The sequence below is a fragment of the Mobula hypostoma genome, chromosome 13, assembly GCF_963921235.1.
Source record: "Mobula hypostoma chromosome 13, sMobHyp1.1, whole genome shotgun sequence".
NCBI classification, from domain to species: Eukaryota; Metazoa; Chordata; class Chondrichthyes; order Myliobatiformes; family Myliobatidae; genus Mobula; species Mobula hypostoma.
In genome coordinates, this window is record NC_086109.1 from 12126291 (window position 1) to 12142369 (window position 16079).

General features: G+C 39.1%; 1 protein-coding gene across 1 annotated transcript in view; it reads right to left on the reverse strand.

Moving 5' to 3' along the window:
- Positions 1 to 15719, reverse strand: part of LOC134355856 (polymeric immunoglobulin receptor-like) — a 57465-nt gene extending 41746 nt beyond the window's left edge. Inside the window, exons 1-4 of the mRNA XM_063066361.1 lie at positions 15461 to 15719; positions 10642 to 10839; positions 7442 to 7762; positions 6101 to 6421 (exon numbers count right to left, since the gene is read on the reverse strand). Coding sequence (XP_062922431.1) covers positions 6101 to 6421; positions 7442 to 7762; positions 10642 to 10839; positions 15461 to 15719 — 1099 coding nt within the window. The remainder of the gene's footprint in view (positions 1 to 6100; positions 6422 to 7441; positions 7763 to 10641; positions 10840 to 15460) is intronic.
- Positions 15720 to 16079: the final 360 nt, after the last annotated feature.

Sequence of the window (16079 nt, forward strand, 5' to 3'; positions counted from 1 at the left end):
CTAAATTTTTTTAAAGTATTAGCAACTAGGTTGGAGAAGGTATTACCTCAAATTATTTCTGTGGACCAAACTGGATTTATTAAAAATCATTATTCAACTTCTAATATTAGGAGTTTAATGAGTATTGTTTATACTCCTTCATTTAGTACTCCAGAATGTGTTATTTCATTAGATACTGAGAAAGCTTTTGACAGAATTGAATGGCCATATTTATTTAGTGTGCGTGAGAAATTTAATTTTAGTTCAATATTTATATCTTGGATTAAAATTGATATATCATACCCCTGTAGCTTTGGTTTTTACTAACGATCAAAGATCTTCCTTTTTCCGCTTATCTCAGAGTACTAGGCAGGGATGTCCTCTTACTCCATTATTATTTGATATTGCCCTTGAACCCTTAGCAATTGCTATCCGAGACTCACCTAACATTTTTGCTATTACCCGTGCAAATGAAATACATAAGTTATCATTATTTACAGATGATTTGTTATTACACATTTCTAATCCTGAGAAATGCATTCCCGCTGTTTTATCCTTGTTGGCTCAGTTTAGTAATTTTTCTGGTTACAAATTGAACCTTAATAAGAGTGAACTATTTCCCCAAAATGTGCAGGTTCTCATTTATGGATGTTTACCATTTAAATTGGTTACCAACTTTTTTTTTACATATTTAGGGGTTAAAACTACAAAAAAGCACAAGGATTTATTTAAGGCCTTTTTTTTCACCTTTAGTGGATCAGATTAAACTTCTGTTTACTAAATGGTCACCAATGTCTCTATCATTGATAAGTTGGATCAATGCTATCAAGATGATTATTTTACCTAAATTTTTATATTTATTTCAAGCAGTACAAATTTTTATTCTGAAATCCTTTTTTGATAATGTTGATTCCAAAATTTCTTCATATATATGGCAGAACAAAAATCTTAGGTTAGGTAAAAGATACTTACAGAAATCTAAAAAGGAGGGGGGATTGGCATTGTCGAATTTTAGATTTTATTATTGGGCAATTAATATTCGATATTAAAAATTTTGGTTATGGGACTTAGACGTAACTTCAAGTCCATATTGGGTAAATCTTGAATGTAATTCTTTACAAGGGTTTTCATTGGATTCTATTTTAGGGACTTAGCTTCCCTTTACTCTTTCTAAATTGTATTACCAAATGGATAACCCAATAGTAAAATACACTTTATGAATACGGTTTCAATTTCAAAAAGTTTTTGGTTTGAATCAGTTTATTCTAGCAAGTCCTATTATATCTAATTTCTTCTTTCAACCCTCTATCATGGATCAAGCCTATTTGGCTTGGAAAACTAAAGGTATAGTATGATTTTGTGATCTATTTTTGGATAATTGTTTCATGTCCTTTGAACAATTATCTAATAAATATAATTTGCCTAGATCCCATTTTTTTTAGATATTTACAGATTAGAAAATTTTTAAATACTGCTCTTCCTACCTTCCCAAATTTATATTCAATGGATATTTTGGAAAAAAAAATTAGATTTAAATCCTTTTCAGAAAGGTGTAAAAGCAACTATTTATGAGATGATAATGAAAATACTTCCAGACGTACCTAATAAAGTTAAGACTGATTGTGAAAGGGAACTTATGATTACTTTACCGATTTAAAAATTGGAAAAAATTTCTTCAATTTGTTAGCTCATCCTCTATATGTGCTAAATATGCATTGATACAGTTTAAAGTAGTGCATAGGGCTCATATGTCTAAGGATAAATTAGCTCATTATTACTCTCATATAAATCCTGTATGTGATACATGTCACTCTGAGATAGCTTCTTTAACTCATATGTTTTGGTCATGTCCTTTTTTGAAAAAATAATATTTTGATATTATTTCAACTGTTCTGAATATTGATTTACAACCTTACCCTATTACTGCAATCTTTGGGTTACCAATGATAGAATCAATTCATTTAACCTCTTCAGCTCGTCGAATGATTGCATTTCTTACATTAATGGCTAGAAGATCCATTTTGCTGAATTGGAAAGAGATCAATCCTCCCACACATTTCATTGGTTCTCTCAAACTATGCTGTGTCGAAACTTAGAAAAAATTACAAGTGTTATTCGTGATCCCTCTATTAAATTCGAAAAGACTTGGAGGCCATTTATTCAATACTTTCGTATGATGTAATTTGACCTTTTCCAAACCTATTCTATTTCTTTTTAATATATGTCGAAAGGAGCGGAGTCAACAACACTAATGATTCTTTTTTTTTGATGTTACATAACAGCCCATGTCTTTCTTTTCTTTTTTTTTAGTTTAGTTGATTAGTATTGTTTTGGTTAGTTTTTCTTTTGGAGTATATATATTTTCTTTCTTTTTTCATGTTATATTTTAAAAAATTCTTTTGTATATTATATATGTATCTCCTATGATTGGGGGATTTAATACCCATGTGTCAACTGGGTTTATATTTAAATATGTTAATTACAACAATATAATCCCAATAATTTTGTATCAATACTATGTTACGTTTATAATTTTGAAATGGATAAAAAGATTGGAAAGGAAACAAAGAAAGAGGTTTACAAATTAAGAGGGGCAAAGGTATGGTGGATAATCACAGTCTTTATCCCAGGGTAGGGGAGTTGGAAACCAGATAGCATCCGGTTAAGGTGAGAAGGGAGATTCTTGGAGGGGCAGTGTTTTCCACACAGAGCAGTGCAGTGTGTATGTGGAAAAGGCTGCCAGAGGAAGAGCTAGAGGTGGGTACACATACAATATTTCAAACAGATTAGGACAAGTTCATGGACAGGAAAGCTCTAGAAGGATACCAGCCAATTGTGAGGAAATGGGAGAAGCTCAGGAAGACACTGTGGTCAGCATGGACGATTTCAGCTGAAGCACCTGTTTCCATAGCCTATATCTCTATGACTCTGCTGCATCCTCTCTAAACTGTAACATACTTTTGAAAGGTTAAAATCAGAATTCTATTTCATTGCATTGGTGTGACAGCTTATTGGATCACAGCCAATCATATTACAGTTCAATTTCAAAATTCAGAGTATATTTAATGCCCAAGTATGAATACTATATACAGCCTTCAGATTTTCTCTTTATAAGCAGCCACCAAACAAAAAAAACTATAGAATCCATTAAAAAACACTGTCAAATGCACAATGTGTAGTAAAAAAAATAAATCATGCAAAGAATAAAAGTAAGTAAATAAATTCAGAACTGAAATTCACAAATGTAAGTCCATAGCCATAAAGCCAATCATAACTGCAGCCAGTTAAGGAGCCATTAATTACAGGCCACCGGCTCAGTTCAGCACAGAGACAGGTAAACCTCGTGGAGCAGTAAGCTGAAGACTTGCCCATCCTTTGCATAGGACTGACATTCCTATACAGTTTTACATGGGTTTTGAAAGCTTATTATCCTGTTCACAGCCATGAAATGTGGCAGACTTGCTCATATCTGTGCATAGACTCAAATAGAAGGTATGGGTTCCCTTCCCGTATCTCGAAGTGAGCGAGGTATTTTAATCAGCAACCTGAAACTCAGTTTAAGTAGTCAGTGATTTACTTGGACTGTTCATGAAATTCTAAAGATAGTGATGACCATAAGACAATGGGACCATAAGACACAGGAACAGAATTAAACCATTTTGCTCATAGAGTCTGTCCCACCATTCCATCATGGTTGAGTTATTATCCCACTCAATCCCATTCTCCTGATTTCTCCCCGTAATCTTTGATGCCATTACTAAGCACAAAAATATCGTGCTCCATTTTCAATAAACCCAATTGGTCAGCCTCAAAAACCGTCTGTGGTAATTAATTCCACAGATTCAACACCCTCTGGCTAAATAAACTCCTCCTCATCTCCATTCTAATGAATGGAGTCAATACGTTGTACATGTGGAATGCGTGGTGTTTCTCCTGGGTGGTGCCGTTTCCTCCCACAGGCCACAGACAGAATGGAAAGATTAATTGGTCTTTGTTGATTGTCCTGTGATTAGGATGTAGTTAATCAGGTTTGTCGAGGGTCGCTGTGCCTGTGTGGCTTGAAGGGCCGGAAGGACCTACTCTGTACTCTATCAGTAAATAAATAAAAGAAAGGAACATCCTTGCTTTCTGAGGTTGGTTTTTCAGACAAGATTTCCCGATATGGAAAACATATTTTATCAAATCCCTCCAAGTACCCCAAAACCTTGTTCTTAATAATGGACTTGGAGGGTGGAGCAAAGTCAAGATGGTGCAAAACAGCAACTGCTTTGAAACATGGACACATAGAAAACCTACAGCACAATACAGGCCCTTCGGCCCACAATGCGATGCTGAACACGTACATATTTTAGAAGTTACCTTGGGTGACATGTACCTATCTAGGAGTCTCTTAAAAGACCCTATCCACCACTGTCGCTAGCAGCCCATTCCACGCACTCACTACTCTCTGCGTAAAAGACTTACCCCTGACATCGCCTCTGTATCTACTTCCAAGAAACTTAAAACTGTGCCCTCTCGTGTTAGCCATTTCAGCCCTGGGCAAAAGCCTCTGACTATCCACATGATCAATGCCCCTCATCATCTTATACACCTCTATCAGGTCACCTCTTATCCTCCGTCGCTCCAAGGAGAAAAGACCGAGTTCACTCAACCTATTCTCATAAGGCATGCCTCCCAATCCAGGCAACATCCTTGTAAATCTCCTGTACACCCTTTCTATAGTTTCCACATCCTTCCTACAGTGAGGTGACCAGAAACGAGCAGAGTAGTCCAAGTGGGGTCTGACCAGGGTCCTATGTAGCTGCAACATTACCACTTTGCTTGCATCTTTGAGAATGGCTCTATTTCTGTTTTTGATATATGTTTTTTTCCTTATCAAAGTTCTTTGGAAAACTTTGACTCTGACTGGATATTTGCGGGAATGTAACCTGCTATCAGGGCTTCACCACCGGCCTTAATACCCCAAGGACGCGGCCTGGAAGACAAGCGTGCATTCAGGGTGCCGGAGTTTTGTTGCTCTGGGGACAGTCTGATTCTCGGCCGGTGCCCCTGACTAAGGCGTCACTGGAGAACATGGAACATGAAACATCGGGAGCAGTGGGTTAGCCGCCGGCTGGGTGTCCTGAGACCTGAGCCCTGGGGCCAAACCTCGGGGCATGGAGCTCGGAAAAAGCGATGCAACAGCCATTTAACATTATAAATCAATGAGTTGTATGTTTTATGCTCCCTCTCGCTGAGAAAAAGAGACACCTCTTTTTCTCTTATTAGGGAGAGAGAGTCCCTGTAGTATATTGAATAACTGGGTGAACGAGTAGTCTTTGAGGTACTGCAAGTCTATGTCTTTATTGATACTTTGCTGCACGCTTGAGTGCTCGGTGGAGGGTGCCAGTGCTTTTTTAGCTGGTGTGGTGAGGCGGGGGGGGGAGGGTCATTGCCTTGCTGCTGCTTGTGTATGGGAGGGGGGAGCTGGGGGGGCTTTGGTGTTCTAATGTTTAACAGTCACTCATTCTTTGGGCCACCCCTCTGCTTTCATGGATGTTCGCGAAGAAAAAGCTTGTTCTTAATAATGGACTCCAACATCTTCCCAACCACTGATGTCATGCTAACCGGTCTATAATTTCCTTTCTTTTGCCTCCCTTCCTGCTTAAAGTGTGGAGTGACACTTCTAAATTTCCAGTCCTTGGGAACATTCCAGAGTCTAGTTCTTATTGAAAGTTCACCACATATACCTCCACAAAGTCTTTCAGAATGGTGGGGTGCAGTCCATCTGGTCCTGGTGACAATCTACCTGCAGACCTGTCCTTCCTTTGGTTTTTATGAGTATCACTGTCTCACAACTCAACACCTATTCCAGCCTTTTCAAAGCAGAAGGCAGAAGTATGAATGGAATGCTTTCAACTGGATGTGCAAGTCCAACTATGTAAGAGGTGCTCCACATCTCCATGACGAAGTGACGGACCTAACTGTTCACTACACTTTATTTCTACCCCATGGTCTCTGCAATGTGTAGCTTTTACAAATGTAAAGAAATTCCTTATCCTCACTAGAAGTATAAGAGTAGCAGTAACAGAGTAACAAAAAGAAATATTTAAATGTATCCTCCCTTGAAATTAGAACTTACTGGTGCCATTGATTTCTGTCACATAACTGCAGATCTCTCCGTTGTTGAAGACTGTCACTTTAACTATTGCACTGGATCTTGCTCCAAGCCGATTCGAGGCACGGCAGTAATATTGATGGTGCTGCTGGTTGAAGGATTGACAATGTAGAGCCAGTTCATTGGTATCTGAGTTCTTTGGATCACCATGTGAGGATTTTTCATACCATCGGTACTGAATGGGAAGGGATCCCTGGAAAGACTCACAGGACACTGACACTGAGCCCCCGAGACGTGACACATATGCTGGTGACTGATACTGAATCACTGGAACAGAAACATGTTCTGTGGGAAAGAATTAAACATTCAGACACTGAATGAACATCTGAAAATCCAACAGTCTTCTGCCACTTTAGTAGATACACCTGTTCAGCTGCTTGTTAATGCACATACCTAATTAGTCAATCACATGGCAGCAACACAGTCCATAAATGCCTACAGACATGGTCAAGAGGTTTGGTTGTTGTTCAGGCCAAACATCAGAATGAGGAAGAAATGTGATCTAAGTGACTTTGACCATGAAATAATTGATGGGGCCACATGGGGTAGTTTGAGAATCTCAGAACATACTGATCTCCTGGGATTTTCACATACATCTGTCTTGAGAGTTTACAGAGAATGGTGTGAACAACATAAAATAAAACATGCAGAGAGCAGCAATTCTATGAACAAAAATGCCTTGTTAATGACAGAATGGCCTGACTGGTTCAAGCTGACAGAAAGGTGACAGGAATTCAAATAACCGGGTGTTATGACAGTGGTGTGCAGAAGAGCATCTGAAAATACAACATATCGAACCTGGAAGTGGATGGGACACAGAAGCAGAAGACCAGGAACATTCAATCATTGGCCACTTTATTAGGTGTAGGAGGTACCAAATAAAGTTGTTCCTGCTTGTTTAAAGACAGTAATGTGAGATATCTGTCATGTGTTTGCTGTCTTTCTGGAGAAAATGATATTGTGACTGGATTTAGTGAGGGAAGCATGCGGCATTGATGTAAATGCAGAGATAGTGAGGGATGGACAGGGTGGGGACAAAGATCATGAGACATTTACTTTACTTGCAGATGTAAATTAAATCTCCTATTGAAAACTGGTCTTATAATTCCACAGTAATGTGAGATATCTGTTTGGTGGCTTTCAGGAGATAATTAATTTGTGACTGGGTTAAGTGGCCTACCACACAGAAGGGAACATTTGGCACTGGTATGAATGCAGAGATAGTGAAGGATGGACAATGTCTGGGCAAAGATCAAGAGACACTTACTTTATAGAAGGCACAATGTTAATCACTGAGAAACCTACCATCAGATACTTGTAGATGTACATTAAATCTCGGATCAGCAACTGCTGTTGTAATCGCACAGCTGTACCATCCTGTATCCCTAGAGCGAAGATGCTCTATAGTAACAGTAAATATTCTCTGTTCCGGGTTATCTGTGATTGACACTCGTCCACTCCGTCCGTGTTGCCCATTTGTTTCCACTAAAACTGAACAGCGACGAGTCCATCCATGACACCAATACTTTGTGTGTGAGCGGTACGTTGCTTCATAGTAACAATCGATTGTGATCGCTCTTCCCACAACTCCTCTTACATATTTCTCTGCCCACAATGCACCTGAAACTGAGGAAGGCATTTTCAGATTTGAAGGGAACATCTCAATGCAAACAAACATTTTTGAACATGACGGTGGAAACAAGTGCAGGTCATGCCCAGACTGTGGTCCATGACACCACAGCCAATGATTTTGGTCTGAGGTGCAGTCAGTGCTATTACTGTGTCAGCTGTGTCAGTGCTCTCTCCCCTGTGTCAGTACATTGTGGGTTCACTTCCCACTCCAGAGTCCTGAGCAGAAACCCAGGGCTGACCTTCCAGTGCAGTATTGAGGGACAGCGCAGTGTTGAACTTTCAGTTACTTCAGAATATGTCAGCCTTTGAAATGTCGAATAAGATCCCAGCTGTTTCATTTGGGATGCGTCTGTGTCTCAGATTCCAGGGAACTCTAGGATTCAGATGGGGTTGATAGGATCTCTTGAGGCCAATGTCCTGACTTCCTCCCCACTTACAGACAAATTTATAAACTGCACAAAGAAACCCCTCATAATGTCCGAAGCTGTCCCTTCTAGTTCCAATGGAAATTTTGTATTTTGTACCTGTCAACTACTTGTATGTGCAGTTAGAAGGTGCTGCAACAGAGGTTGTTACTTTAGTATATAGAAATCTAGTTTGACTTTAAATTCTTTAAAAATGTATTGAGTGTTTAGATCCAATCTATTAATTATTTCTGGAACTAAAAACCACATATTGATAATGATAATGATGACTTGCCAGATTGTCAGAATCCCATTTGGATTGGAAAGGCCTTTAAGGAGAGAAACCTTTCATCCCTGCCCACCTTGGTTTACCTTGGATTCCAGTTCCAGTAATGTTCTTTACTGATTGCCCCACTGAAATGGCCCAGGAAAGACAATGATTTCAAGACAATAACGTCAATTGTCATAGTGATCCCTGCAGAGGAGGATCAGATTCCAGCAATGGAAGACCTGATGTTTCCACTTAACAGCCCCAAGGGGATTTCTCCATCTGGATGTATTCTTCCCTCACCTGCACTATTCCCCTTTTCTCCTGATCTGTTTCAACCTCTCACTCCCCCTCCAAACGTCACCCCTTTTCTTCCCCATTCCATTTGCATGTTGTGTTTCACCTCTCCTCAGTCCCGAACCACCTAATGGACCCAGTCTCACACCTCCTCCTGTCCTATTTACTTTATCTCATTCTCCACTCACACTTGATGCAGGGTCTCGATCCAAACTATTGACATTCCCCTCCCCTTGACAGGTGCTGCTTGACCAGTTGAATTCCTCCAGGAGTGTATTCCCAACTCCAGTTTCCGACATCTTTAGTGTCAACGGGTATTCAAGCATTGTTGTGGATACAGTGTACAACTCTCAAACCAACATTGATTTTGCAAATGTCCAGAGCTGTCTGTCAATCACAGGGGAGGAAATCAATCAAAACGAGCAAAGTCCACAGCATTTTGTTCACAGAGACCCAACCAGGAACTGTCTGTCCTCAAAAGATGACCAGGCAGCATCTATGGAACAGAGAATAGTCGACGTTTTGGGCTCAGACCCTTCATCAGGACTGAAGAAAAAAGATGAGGAATCAGAGATAAAAGTTGGGGTGAGGAGAGGAAGAAACACAAGGTGATAGGTGAAACTGGGGGAAGGGGGGGATGTGTGAAATAAAGAGCTGGGAAGTTGTTTCGTAAAACCTATGCAGGGCTGGAGAAGAGGGAATCTAATAGGAGACGATAGAAGGCCATGGAAGATAAAAATGGTGAAGAGCACCAGAGGGAGGTGATGGGCAGGTAAGGAGATAAGGTGAGAAGGGAAAGGGGAATTGGGAATGGTGAAAGGGGGCAGGGCAATACTGGAAGCTGGAGAAATCGATGTTCATGCTATCAGGTTGGAGGCCACACAGATTGATTATAAAAGTGTTGTTCCTCTCATCTAAGTGTAGCCTAATTACGACAGTGGGGGACACCATGGATTGACGTGTCAGAATGGGAATGGGAATGGGAAGTGTAAGTAAAATGGGTGGCCACTGGGAGATCTCACTTTTTCTGGCAGATGGAGTATAGTTGCTCGGCGAGGTGGTGTCCTAATCTACGTCAGGTCACACCAATATTCAGGAGGCTGCACCAGGATCACCAGATTCAGTTGATAGCCCCAACAGATTCACAGATAAAGTGTTGCCTTACCTGGAAGGGCTGTTTGGGGCCCTGAATGGTGGTGAAGGAGGAACTGCAGGGGTAGGTGAGGCATTTGTTCTTCTTGCAAGGATAAGTGCCAGGAGGGAGATCAGTGGAGAGGGATGGATGGACAAGGGAGTCACGTAGGGAGCGGTTGTTGTGGAAAGCAGAAAGTGGGGGAGAGGGAAAGAAGTGCTTGGTGGTGAGATCCCACTGGAGATGGTGGAAGTTACAGAGACCTCTGTGCTGGACATGGAAGCTACTGCGCGGTAAGCTTTGAGTCTCTGCATCCAGCACATAATTCTTCATAACTTCTGCCATCTCCAATGGGATCCCACCACTGGGCACATATTGCCCTCCCCATTTTCTGACAAAGTCCTATAGATGCACAGTGGAGAGTACGCTTATTGACTGCATCATGGCATGGTATGAAAACATCGATCCCTTGAACAGAAAAACCACAAAAGATAGTGCGTACAGCCCTGTCCATCACTGGTAAACCCCTCTTCATTGCTGAGCACATTGCGGTACTAAAAACAGCATCCGTCATCCAGGCCATGCCCTCTTCTTGCTGTTGCCATCAGGAAGCTGGTACAGGAGCCTCATGTCCCACACCACCAGGTTCAGGAACAGATTCTGAACCAGAGTTGATAATTTCACCTATCACTGAACTGATTTCACAACCTATGGACTCACTTTTAAGGACTCTACAACTCATGTTCTCAAGTATTATTTAGTACTTACTTACTTGTTATTATTATTTTGTTTTTCTTTTGGTATCGGCACAATTCTTTGTCTTTTACACATTTGTGTTTTTTCTGTCTTTGTTCATGGGTACTTTTTCTTTTTTCTAAAACTTCACTTTTATTGTTTTGCCAATAACAGAACAAACAGGATAAGAACAAACAGACAGACAGGGTCATCATAGGTGAAGTAAAATCCATAACTTATAATAGAAAAAATGAACAGGGAAATGGGTTACATTGCCGTAACAAGATTAACTAAATATCCATAATTGTCCTTTAAAGTCTCAGGGGACCTTAAGATGCATGACTTTAAAGTCCATTCTGCAGGTTCTCTCATCGAAAGAAATAAAACAAAGTTCTTCAAACCAAATAAATGTACAGTGACGAAGTTATTTCAGGTTCAAATAAAATGACCAATTTTCCCAGTATCCTTCAAAATTTTTAGTTTCATGTCTCAGAGAGAAAGTCAATCGTTCCATGACATAAATTTCTTGAACTATTTCTATCCATTCCAGGACTGAAGGAAACTCTTTGTATAGACATTTCCTGGTCATCACTTTCTTAACAGGCTGCTGTAGTATTTGCAATAAATATCTTTCATGTTTTTTGAGCCCATTTGGTACATTACCCAAATAAATAACGTTAAAGACAAAATTAATCTCTGGGCTGATTATTGACCTTATCTTTTTTTAACCATATCTAACCAATAAGACAAAATCTTTGGACACTCCCAGAAAATATGAAAATGATCAGCCTACAGATTATCACACATTCTCCAACATTGACCTTGTTCAGGTCTGTTACATTGAACTTTATTTTTGGCGTTATGAAAAATCTTAAGGTATTCTTCCAGGTGAATTTCCTCCACAGACCTGAAGCTTGAAGTAATTGAATGTGTTCTGCATATGTTTAACCCATCATCTTCTGTCAATTTTATGTTGGCTTCTTTCTCCCATTTTGATTTAACATACATTGTGGAGAGATTGTAAAATCGAGTAAATCCTGGTTATCAGTTTCTTTTTAATATTACCTTTATACACATCAATGAACATATTAACCAGACTTAACCCCTTCTCTCCAATAGTTTTAATATTTTTATTAAAATATTGTCTTAGCTGAAGATATCTAAAGAAGCCTTGTTTCTCTAAGTGATATGTTTCTGTGAGTTGTTGAAAGGACTCCAAACCCTTAATGGAGGATATTGTACAGAATAAGGCGATTCTCTTACTTGTCTAATGTGTAAATCTACCATCCAATTGTACTGGGATAAATTCTGTGTCATGTGCCACTCAACATAGTATTCTTACATTTCTTTCAAATTTTGGGTCTTTAAATTCTTTATACCAGATGTTTAGAGGGACGGTTGTCCACAGAGTCAGTTTATTGAAATGCTTCTTTTGGAGTGTTTTATCCCCCAGTAAAGATTGGAGAGGGATATTTATTAAACTTTGTTCTAAATCCTTCCACTTTGCCTCACAATGAGGGTCACACCAACAGACCAAACTGCGCAGCTGTGCTGCTCTATAATAATCTTCAAAGCAAGGCACAGCAAATCCACCTTTATCATCATGCAGCTGTAATGTCTGAAATCTAATTCTTGTTTTCTGTTTTCCTCAAATAAATGTTTGAATCATTCTTTTCCATTCATTAAATTACTTAAAAGGTACTTCAACAGGTAATGATTGAAAAAGGAAGAGCAATCTAGGTAATACATTCATCTTTATGGCTTCTATTTGATTATTCATATTCATTGGCAGCAATGACCATCTATTTAAGTCTGCCTTAATATCAGCTGTCATGGGAATATGATTATTTTTGTACATAGTAGATAAGTCTTCAGGTATTTGCACTCCTAGATATTTGATAATATTACCTTTCCATTTGAATTTACTCATTCTGTAGATGTTTTCTTGTGGTTCATAATTAAAATTTAAAGTTTGGGTTTTATATAAATTTAAATTATAGCCAGAGCAGGAACTGAATTCTTTCAGCAGGGATATTAATTTAGGCAAACCTGCATTGGGGACTGGTAAGAGTCACGAGAATGTCATCCGCATGTGGACAAATCTTATATTCCGTATCTCTGATCAGTACACCTGTTATAAACTTGACTTCTCTAATTGCCTGGGCCAATGGCTCGATAAAGAGAGTGAAAAGCCTGGGGCTTAGGGGGCACCCTTGTCGACATCCCCTTTCAAGAAATATTGTTTTAGATAAATTCCCATTTATTTTAATTCTGGCTGTAGGGGAAGAATATAAAGCTTTTAGACATCCAACTACCTGATTATTAAAGCCAAACCACTTACGTACCAAGTAGAGATATTCCCATCGTACTGAGTCGAAGGCCTTTTCAGCATCAAGGCTAATTACTACAGATTCCAGGTTATTTTTGCTTATATGGTCAATGAGATGAAGGGCCCGTCTCACATTGTCCTGGATTTGCCCACTTTTAACAAAACCTGTTTGATCTGTGTCAATTAGATCTGGAACTATATTTTCCAATCTTTTTACTAATATTGATGCAAATAATCTATAATCTATGTTTGGAACAGATATGGGCCTATAGGAACAGCATTCAGTCCGATCCTCATCACTTTTAGGAACTACTGAAATCATTGCTTGATTCCAGGACAACGGAGTCTCCCCTCCTCTGAAAACACAAGCAAAACATTTCTTAGGTATTGGTATTATCCCTCTGAAAGTGCCATCAGCACCTGAGATTTTATTTGTTTTTAATTCTGATATAGCCTTACCTAGTTCTTCTTCTGTTATCTCCTGAGTTATTAGTTTATTTTGCTGTACCTGCAGATGGTGAATCTAAGGACGTTAAGAAATTAGATATGTCTGCTAACTCTGCAGCTTTGGGTTCAGCGTATAACATTGTGCAGTACGTTTCGAAAGATTTTTGAATGTCTTCCAATTTGTGAAGCATCTTATTAGTCTGGGTGTCTTTCACCCAATGTACAGATCTCTCAGCCTGTTGTTTACGTATTCTCCATGCAAGTAATTTCTCAGATTTCGGACCATTCTCATAGAAATTTTGTTTAACGAACTTAGATCTCTTCTCAACTTCACTTTCATGAATATTATTTAGAGTTTGTTTTGTATCCAAAATTTGATTCAAGACATTACTGTCATTATACTCCATATGCTTACTCTCCAAAAATGGTAATTTTTCAGTAAGTTCCTTGATTTGTTTCTCTTTTTCCTTTTCCTTCTGAGCTGATCACTTTTTGAGTTTACCCCTAATAACAGCTTTTGCCGCATCCCACAGAGTGCTGGGGGACACCGTTCCTTATCATTATATATCATATAATCTTCAAACTCTTTCTTTAGGTATTTTAAACATAGAGGTCATTCAAAAGACTGGTATTAAGTCCCACAAGGTATCTTTGCATTTGTTGTCCAAATGTAATGTTAAGTAAACCCCTGTGTGGTCAGCGTTGTCTCTTACCCCTATATCGCATTTTATAATCCTGTGTCTCTCTGAATTAAACATAAAAAAAATCTATTCTTGAGTGCACGGAGTGGGGATGAGAAAAAAAGGTGAACGGTCTATCAAGTGCGTATAACTCTCTCCATATATCTATCATGCCTATTTCTTTGAGCAGTTTCTTGACATGTAATGTTTCCGGTTTATCTTTTTTTTCTATTTGAGGAGTCCGGGGAAGGATGTAATTGAATATTCCAGTTCCCCCCACAGATTACCACACCAGATGTTTCCAGAGATATCGTGGTAACTTCAACTTTGAAAAAGGAACACTCGACAACTTCATGTGCAAAGGCACAACTTTATCTCGAAAAGCAAAACCGATATTTATATCCAGATGCTTTCACAACCCGTACAGCATGGCAGGGACACTATATACAAAGCACACCAGAAGTAAAAACAACAGAAGAAAAACCCCGCCAACCCCTGAACCAGCCCCTCTTTAAAAACAGCTTCCCAATTAGTATTATCCTACTTTTAATAATGCTCACATTACCACATATATCATATTAAAAATATTCTTAATCAGCTGTTTATCATTTCCTGTTCATCTGTAGACATTCAGTAGTGTAACTTCTTTATGATCAATAAAACCCTTCACCAGTCACCAGTAAATAACACCCTTCTTTGTCTGTAATCTGTGAGGAAAACTAGAAATTTACTTTATTTGAGATTAATATTGCAACTCCACTTGTGTTTCCCCTCTCAAAAGAAGAGTAATAAAAATTTTTAAACCCATTTTGCGTAACTTCTCATGTTCAATCTTTGAAAGGGGAGTTTCTTGCCAAAAAGTTATATCTTGGATTTCTCTCTTCATTTTAGCTATAGCCTTACTCCTTTTGATTGGGTTCTGTAACCCATTCACATTAAGAATGATTACTCTGTATTCTTGATACAGCATTCCACGCCGATAAAAAAGGGTTTATATAAATAGTTAATTATCCCTAGATGACCTAAAAATGAATTTCTGTCTGTACAACAAACTAACATTTAACATATAATCAACACATATAACATCTGTGCCTTCCATGCTTGAAGTTTAAACTAAACTTCTAAGTCGAGGGCGGGGGGAGCCCTTAAACCCGAAGGGGCCCCTCCTAGTGCAGGTTGATGCCTCTGAATAATTGAAATCAGGACAGTGCACAAACAAAAACAGTATCAAACATCAGCTCCCAGGTTTATGGTCAGTTATAGTAATAAGTGCTTACAGAGAAAAAAAAATCGTTTATGTTCTATTTTTAAGTTCTTAATACAAAGTCAATTATAGTTTGGTGTTAAGGTACATGTGATTTTACCGACCTGGCTGAAGGAAGGATATTTTATCGCTATACCTTTAAGAGCTCTCATGCAGTCTCTTTGTTGCGTCGAAATTCCTTTAGCTTGTTCTGGATGCGTTTCAGACGTGTTTCTTGGTCCCGGCGGGACTTTGCACCAGCTGTCTCCCAGGAAAGTTGTCTCAGTTTCGCTGTGGCTATGCCTTCCACGGAAGCCACGATTCCGGGACAGTCCAGGAAAAATTCCACTGTTCTTCAGGTCTTCCGTCGCCTCCGATGCGTTATTGTAGATGACTTGTCCAGTGTCAAAAAACATTCGAAGTTTGGCTGGGTAAAGAGTCTGGAACTGGAATCCCTTTTCTTTAAGCGTCTTTCTGAGCTTTTTTTTTCATTAGTATTTCGGTCGGGTAGTCTTGATCAAAAAATACTCTTTTCCCGTCGTAATAGAGCTCTCGTTTTTTTCCAAGCAGAGCGAAGCACCAACTCTTTAATTTTATACTCCAGAAAGTAGATGACCACAGACCTTGGGTTGGAACCTTGTGGTGGTTTGAATCCACAGAAATCCCAGCCTGCAAAAACTCATTTCAGGGAGGTAGCACCATCAATTGGTGGGAGACTCCCGGAACTTCTGGGAGAGGTGGGATGTCTGCAATAGAGTAGCTGCTGAGCAACTGGC